Source organism: Gadus chalcogrammus, chromosome 14 (assembly GCF_026213295.1).
Source record: "Gadus chalcogrammus isolate NIFS_2021 chromosome 14, NIFS_Gcha_1.0, whole genome shotgun sequence".
Classification (NCBI taxonomy): Eukaryota; Metazoa; Chordata; class Actinopteri; order Gadiformes; family Gadidae; genus Gadus; species Gadus chalcogrammus.
This window is the reverse complement of record NC_079425.1, coordinates 4,682,134-4,690,866: the sequence shown is the minus strand read 5'-3', so window position 1 is coordinate 4,690,866 and position 8,733 is coordinate 4,682,134. Positions and strand designations below refer to the sequence as shown.

Here is an 8,733-nt window from a genome sequence, read left to right as displayed (position 1 = left end):
GTTTTCTGCACCGCCCCCTCCCGTCCGCCCGCGCTCTGTCCAATCAGAGCACGGCGATTAATAAAGTTTCGGATCAAATACGATGGAAAAAAATATATATAGGGTCATATGACGTCATAGCAATACAACAAGTCCACCGACCACGCGGTCCGTGATTATGGAGGACTGGTAATGATAACCTTAGCACTTGTCAGCCCACATTACAGTTCACTACCTTGACTTGACGACGACACTTCACAAAACATTCACAAAACATTCAGAGTAGGCCTACAGCTCGAGGTGTCAGTGGACGCACTATCTGAGTTAATTTATGGATGTTTAGTTAGTGAGTTAGTTAGTTAGTTAGTTAGTTAGTTCGTTAGTTAGTTAGTTGGGTGAACTGCTCCTGGCCTTTTTCATGCCCATTTGAGGTTTTGAAGGAAGGTAGGCTATATTATGTTTAAGAAATAACTAAAATAATATATTTTACCGCCAGCAGTTATCCTATAGGCCTATATGCGCTTGTTACCGACAAGCGCATAACTCTGACAGCATATTTTGACTCATACTGTAAGAGTGTCTTCACGCAAGGAATATTGACAAAGCACGCAGACAGTTATCACATATTCTTTATGATAGAAAAATAATAATATGTAGGTCTAGATATCATATCTCAACATTATGCCTAAAACAAACAATGCAGCGTAGTTCGAGTTTCTGCCACTAGAGGTCAGCGTCTCCGTGTATTTTACTGCTTCTCGAAGTAGACGACTCCGGTTTGTTACGATCTGAAATGTCAAATTCTTCCATTATGCTCGTCACTTTAAATTTGATACGTTTTATTTTACAAACAGCAATTTAGTTTAGTTAGTTTTTACCAATATCACGTTTTTTTCGGGGATATAATGTTCAAGCCTGTGTTAAAAAAATTAGAAGCCATAATATTTGATGTGCCCATTTCACTTATGAAAGCTAAAGAGTGTGTGTGTGCGTGCATGCGTGTGCGTGCGTGTTTGTGGTCTTTTTTTAACTATCCCGCAAAGAGCTTGCAGAAGAAAATGGCATTAGACCATTTTGCAGAACATCACCAGCTCGCCAGACACCTGTAACAAAAGCTACATTTCCTGCAACAATAAACGCCTCTTATGATTGCGTCCCGCGGTTGGAAAGGGAGGCCGCACCTTTTCAATAAACTTTATTGCCAAAACTTGGCCTTTTTTCCAGCCTTCAATAGCGGTTAGAATGGAGCAGATGCGGATTTATGGCCCGTCGTCTGTCATCCTCCTCCCTCCCTATTAGATTAAGTGACAGAACAGGGCAGCGGGAACCTAAACCAATACGTGTGATTACTTTAAAAGATCACACAATCTGTTCATATCTTCCTAATGAGCCCGACATGGTGCTGATTGATTAAACTCCAGGGTGGGAACAACGAGAAGGCCCTGTCTGTCGCCACTGATTTATATCGCAGGGAAAGTCAAAGAGAGTTTTTTTTATTTGTTTATTTATTTAACTATGAAAATGGGTATTCTGGTAACAGCTTCACATCGGAGGACATTTTAGGAGTAAGTTGAGTGATTAGACAAAGGCGTTTATATGAACACAGCCGTGCTCGTACGCGCACACTCACTCACCTCCTATCAGCAAATTGCATTATTGGTGGAAAAAATACAGAAAGCGTGGTCAGCATTTATGTCAGGTGGGACTGGGGGATCTGACAGGATTACTACCTGGATAACTGGGTTTATGTTGGAATGTTTAATCAGCAGGACAAGTGTGTATTCTGAATAACATAACCAGTGGAGAAATGCTACAATCACCTGCACGGGTGTTATTTCCTTTTGATTTTGTGTTGAGAAGAAAACCCGTTGAGCGCTCAGGATCGGCATGCTTTTATAATATACTTCCATAGGCCTCCATAATTTACTTGTTTACTCAACGGACTTACAATCCACCGTTTCACATGCATGTTTGGTGATAAATGGGATATGCTAATTTATTTTGAATATATTCATCAGTTGATCGGTAAAATCAAATGACAGATCGTTGACGTTTATATAGGTTTCGTTAACTTGCTTAAAGGGGAAGTTAAATAGGCTATAGCTACAAAACAATCTAAATATAAATATAAACAGAGAAATATAGAGAATTATAGAGAAATGTACAAATAGCCGAATACATTGGGTTATTTTGACATGTCTACAAAATGACAGGCCTACCTGTTCAAAATGAACAGGAAAATATGATGTATTTGAAAAAATTTGGCCTTACTGATCATGTTCAGTAGCCTATATTAGTAGAATTCAGCTTAGTTTCAGACTAAACCTCATTAACACTCGGCCGTTTTCCCCTTACCCTTTGTAAGGAGATGATGAGAATACAAGTTTGTCTTTCTTTGGGATGACGTCAATGTGTTCCACAACCTTGTGTCTGCTCTCTTAAGATATTTTTTTAATGTGCCCTCAGTTAGTTTTGATCAGATTTGGCATCATCTTAAGGGAAGTGATGTGTTTTGTACGATTACCTCTTTGATTTCTAAAGTTCTTTCAACAACAACACCAGCGAGTTAGTGCATTTAAATTAATCAAGAGGGGACTGTAAATCGTAACTATTTGGGCCCATCATGTTTCAACTGAACTCACCGGAAGCTTTACAAACTAGGCACTTTACTTCGTCCCTTCGAGCCTCATAACCAACTGTGTTTCTCTAATCTCTGAGCTTGAACACACAGATTTTTTTTTTAATATATATATAAATAGGCCTATATATATATATATATATATATATATGTATATATATATATATATTTGTGTGTGTGTGTGTGTGTGTGTGTGTGTGTGTGTGTGTGTGTGTGTGTGTGTGTGTGTGTGTGTATAATGACAGTAGGAGGTTGTTCTCGGAGGGCACCAGAATATACTCTTTAATTATCAGCATTTAATGGCCGTCTAATAAAAGTCCAATGCACGCATCATCATCACCACCCCCTCCTCTTCATTAATTTAATCATCCGGCCATCAGTTAACCCAAGCCGGGTAATTCATATCTAAACGCCTCGCTCATAAATTACCACGCGTGTTTCTGGTTTCACATCATCACAGCGGCCATGTTTTCAGCTTTGGGCGGGAAGAGACAGAGGATGTAGAAGTGTTGAAATAGTTTAAAGGTGGTTTAATGTTTTTTTGTATGTAATCAGTAATTAACAAATAATTAATACATTGTTTTAATTATCATAGTAGGGTGTCAGACTGCAGATGGAAAAGGTCGTGGCATATCTTGAAGGGATTGATAAATGCATGTGATGGAGGTGACGCAACCTTGTTTTGTAGGAATAACAGCCAATCACAAACAAGGACATTGACATCTCCTTCAATTTTTCTTCCTTAGTTTTATTTCACACGTTTTTTCTTTCTTTTTTTAACCTTATTTTATGTCACAGTTGTACACCACAAACATGTTTCAGATAAATACACGGACCGGACTATTTATCTGGGCGATCAACTCTCCACTTCGAATAAATTAGATGCATTTATATTTAGGCTATAAGTAACAAGACCGAAAAAACACAATAAACAAAGTCACCACCACAACGATTTTCAAGTAGGCCGATAATATAGATATTTTGTGTCCAGCACGATCCACTCCGAGACCGAAATAAACTACATTCTCAAGCTGTCTCAATCTGAATGCATTATAAATTTTACATTATTTATACAGTCTGGGTTCCCTTCACGTTCTTCAATCCTTTAGACGCGGGGTGCGGAACTTCGTCCGTCAATCTCCGGCCAGTGGGCGAATTTAAGACCGGATTGACCATATAAGGTCATTGGGGTTAGACCTAGCATTGTAATAAAGAGAGACGCGATGATCGCTTGGCATGCAAAGGAATTTACAGTTGGACAGTGCCTGCGTGTGTCTTTGTTTTTCTATTTGTGTCGGTTTTTCATGCGTATTTACGTTGTACATGTCAGTACTGTCAGTGCTTTTGTATACATTTGTGTGTGTGTGTGTGTGTGTATGTATGTAGGCCTATGTATGTATGTGTGTGTGTGTATGTGTGTGTGTACGTGTTTGTATGTGTCTGTCAGTGCTTTTGTATCCATTTATATGTGTGTGTGTGTTTATATGCGTGCCTGTGTGTGTGTGTGTGTGTGTGTGTGTGTTCATATGTGTGTTTACATGTGTGTGTGTGTGTGTTGAGACTTATATCCATCACCTCTTTCCTTCAGTAATTTTGCACACAAAACGTCCACTTCGCAACAATAGCCTACAAATCGATATCTTCCAGCGGATGGAAATAAATCAAATCTGGGTTTGTTGTTGCCCTTGTCATTGTTTCAGTTTCAGTTTCATTTCACAGGCACACGTGAGGCCTCCTTGGAATGACCTTGACCCCTGTTCCAAGTTCTCTGCTCAGTTCTGTTCCATCAGTGCTTATCACGCGCAGTCCCAGCCTCACCGCGCCCCGTCCCGGGACGGGGACGGGGGACGGGGGACGGATGGTGTGGCGTCGACGCCCCCCCCCCCGTCCCTCAGAGTCCTGCTTTGATCTTCCGGTCCCCCCCGACGGGAACGCCGTCCAGCCCGTCCTCGGAGAAGGGGCTGTGCGGGTTGTAAGGGAGGAAGTCTGTGGCGACGGGGCGGGGCAGCCCCGCGCCCGCGTCGCCCATGCCAACGGGGAAAGCGTTGCACTGGCTGTCCTCCATGTCGTCCATGTCGTCCATGTCGTCCTCGTCCTCGTCCTCCTCGCCCTCCTCCAGCTCCAGGTCGTCGTCCCGGTCGTCGGAGGTGGCGGGCCGGGAGCCGGGCTCCGACTTGTCGACCGCGCCCTGCTTCCCCCCCCGAAGGCGCTCCGACTCGGGCTGGCCCGAGGCCGCCGCCTGCTCCTTGGCCTTACGGCTGCGCTTCCACTTCATCCGCCGGTTCTGGAACCAGATCTTCACCTGGGAAAGCGTTCACACACACGCGCACACACACACGCAAACATACACACACACACACGCAAAAATACACACACACACACACACACACACGCAAGCACGCACACACACACACGCACGCACACACACGCGGGCACATACACAGACACACACAACTGGTTCAGAGTCAATTCAGCCAAATACGCACAAAGCTTGGCTAGGTAGACAGTATTAATGTAACCAATTGAAAAAAAAAGGTATCAAGCAAAACTAAATCAGTGTGAATATGAAAACATGTATTTTAATTTTAACGTTTAACGCACATCACTCTCTTTATAAAAAACAAAGCATTAATAAGACCATGAGTGCACACATGCTGAGCATGGGCGATCCCGGGATTCGAACCACCGACCCTGGCACCGATAATGAATTTGAGCTAGACAGGACCGGTTTGCCTCCTACCACAGACCCCAATGCAACAACGCTGGAGAAATGTAGAAAACTATTAACCCCTCTCTACCGAACCCCTCTCCACACCTTTCCCAAGCGAGGCTGTACCTGCGTCTCAGTGAGCATGAGGGAGGTGGCCACCTCGAAGCGCTTGGGCCTGGACAGGTACTTGTTCAGCTTGAACTGGTTCTCCAGCTCCAACAGCTGCTGGCTGGTGAAGGCGGTCCGTGGCCGGCGGCATTTCCCCAGCAGGCCGGCCTGGGGGGCTGCCAGGGGGGGGGGGGGGAGAGAAGGGAGAGAGGGGAGAGAGAGGGGAGAGAGGGAGGGAGGGATGGTGGAGGTTGAGGTAGAAAGTTATAGAAAGTATGTTCTTTCAAAAAAGATATGCATATAGGCCTGATTGAAATACATACAAATATTAAACTTAGATATTTATCAAATGCTTTACAAAGTATACACACGCTATACACAGTATAGGCCTAAAATTGTGATAAAATCATTGAAATAAGTAGAATAAATACAAAATCGTCTAAATAAATTTTTGCACCACATTGTGTCAGACTTCATAAAAACATCTGATACCATGCTGAATAAAACTAACTAAAAAATAATACAAATGAGGTGATTGAAGACACTAAGCAGTTGCTTGACATTAAAAGTAAAACATTAACATTATTAGACAAGTAAGCCATTATCTAATCCCAGTTCAGCATCATTCAGACACGTCTGTGTGAAACCCATTCTTGGTGTATAGAGGCCTTCCAGAAGCCTCCAGGTGTCTGACTCTGGCCTCATCTATCTGGTACCAAGGACACAGCAGTTCAATCTCATTGGGTGGGCGGGAACAGCACACATATGCCAGCACTCCCAGCCATCATTAACAATAATGGCTCTCCTCCACTTCGGGGGACACGACGACGGAGCCATAAAAGCCATTAACTTAATGAAAATCCGATGAATGCTTTAGGGATTTTATTGATAAACTCCGTCGCGTTAAAGGTGTTTGTTTATTGTTTCGTCGCAACACAAAGACAAGGCCCGTCTCGCTGGAGTTTATAGAGAAATAAACAGGCCAGGATTAAACGGGACGTCGAGATCAGCAGTAAAGAAACACGAGGGTTTAAGACGACGGGACGAAGGCACATCGTTTCCTTTCGTTTGATTATCTAGGGGCGCAATTATACTTCAGGACTTTAGAATTAACTTTTTCTCTCGTTCCCTCACGGTTTTATACCATTTTTAATTGAGACGACTGATCTTTATAAAAGGCTTTTATAAACTATGCACTTCAGCTATAGGCCCCATTATTATAATTATATTATTTGTAGTAGTGATATTATAATAATCATTACTATTATGAAGTAATTGCAGTAAGTCATTTTCTTTATCTCAAAGTCGTTGCTGATTCTTAATCTGCCTATAATTGACACCTGTTTGTAGCACATAATTAACATGCAAGCTTCGGTGTGTGTGTGTGTGTGTGTGTGTGTGTGTGTGTGTGTGTGTGTGTGTGTGTGTGTGTGTGTGTGTGTGTGTGTGTGTGTGTGTGTGTGTGAGAGAGAGCGCGCGCTCGCATTGAGCAGTGCGTTTACGACGTCACACGGCGGTTCAGTTCATCAGAAGTAGGCTACGCGATCAAACAACAGCCTGGAGATAAACGATGATAAGATGAAGGGTCGAAGGGTCTATAAAGCCTGACAACTTATAAACTATAATATAACGACTCACTATAACATAATAACTCACTATAAAAGTATATTATATGGACTCACTATAAGAGAATAATATAACAACTCACTAACTCCCCATAGGCTCAACAAATCTACCATAGTCATACGTCTCTACCTGTCAGCTGGTCGTTATTAAGGCCTATTAGCTTATAATTATTTAGGCCTATTTTGATAAGAATTATTACCATTACTACAATTATTCGAATGAGTTAAAGTGTAAGGAGGCTTACAGCTGTAGTCCTGGAGCCGCGGCATCATGATGCCCGCCCGGATCCAGTGCTCCAGCGGTAGGGACCCAGCCATGGCGGCCGCCTTCAGGTGCTCGGGGTACGGCTGGCTGAGCTGGGAGAAGCCGGTGTAGGCGAAGGCCGGGTGCTGCGCGGCCAGGGCGGACAGCGGGTACATGGGGCTCGTGTACATGCTGGCGATCCCGCTGTGGTGGAGCGACGCGAGGCCCGGGTGATGTGGCATGTTAAGCAGACCCTGTTTGGGGAATAAGCCGGTCTGGAGTTGCGCCTGCGCGTGCGTCCCGCGGGGAGACGGGGTGTCCCCGCGCCGACACGACACGGGGCTGCTGGAGGGGCTGTTGTCGCTGACCGGAGGGGACAGGTTGTCCCGGTGCGAGTCCCGATGCGGTTCCCGGTGCGGGTCCTGGTGCAGGTCCCGGTGCAGGTCTCGGTGCAGGTCCCGGTGCGCGTTCCGGTGGTTCCGGTGGGTTTCGTCTGCAAGCAATGCGTCGATTCGGAAGTTCTTTGATTTCTCCATGCCGGAGGTCCGGTGCACGAGGACGTCGGGGAAGTGTTTGGACCAGGAGGACGCACACCTGTGCCGTACGTCAGTACACATAGATTGCCCCGGAGATCCCGGAGTCTCCTTCTGCTTCTTCTTCTTCTTCTTCTTCTTCTTCTTCTTCTTCTTCTTCTTCTTCTTCTTCTTCTTCTTCTTCTTCTTCTTCTTCTTCTTCTTCTTCTTCTTCTTCTTCGTTTTCCTCTTCAAGAAGTCCTTCTTAACTTCTCAAGAAATCCCCCCCCCTAATAGAAGGTCCAGAACCCTCACATACAGCAAACGAACACCAAAACACGACTCCTTATGTGGAGAATAAACTGTATGAACAACAAACAAACCAAAGTATCAAGTTACCAGGAAATCCTCCTGCTTTCCATTTGCGTCTCGACCATCAACTCTCTGACTCTCCGGATCAGTGTTTCGGTTTGTTGTTTGTGTATGGGTGTGTGTGTGTGTGTGTGTGCGTGTGTGTGTTTGTGTCCGCCTCGTGGTTCAATAGCAGTTTAAGCCGCGATATAGGTGTAGCAGTGTTACTCCATCATTCACTCCTTCCTCCAGCCAGGCGCGCCTGTGATTGGCCGAGAGCGCTGCTCTGACTGGAGGGCTCGTGTTGACGGGGTTCTAATCAGCTAATTAGCCGCTCGTTTCTCTCGCGCCGTATGGGTGAGGTAATGCGCCTCCCCCAACCCCCCCCCCTCCCTTTACTCCCCCGTCCCGCGCCCCTCCAGGTGCGTGGTGGTGCATTATCAGATTAGATCTTGGAATAAATTGGCCAAAACCTACGTGCTTTTGACAGATATACTTCAAAAATATTGTAGCCATTATACTAAATGATACCTATTATATATGTGTGTGTGTATATGAATTATATC

At 44.5% G+C, this 8,733-nt stretch overlaps 1 protein-coding gene across 1 annotated transcript; it reads right to left on the bottom strand.

The window, feature by feature from the left end:
• Positions 1 to 4,508: 4,508 nt before the first annotated feature.
• Positions 4,509 to 8,148, bottom strand: LOC130403966 (motor neuron and pancreas homeobox 1-like). Its single transcript, XM_056608521.1, has 3 exons — positions 7,306 to 8,148; positions 5,454 to 5,611; positions 4,509 to 4,919 (listed from the first exon to the last, which is right to left on the bottom strand). Exons 1-3 carry the CDS (start codon positions 7,919 to 7,921, stop codon positions 4,509 to 4,511), a joined length of 1,185 nt encoding a protein of 394 aa, XP_056464496.1. The 5' UTR covers positions 7,922 to 8,148.
• Between the last annotated feature and the right edge of the window lie 585 nt (positions 8,149 to 8,733).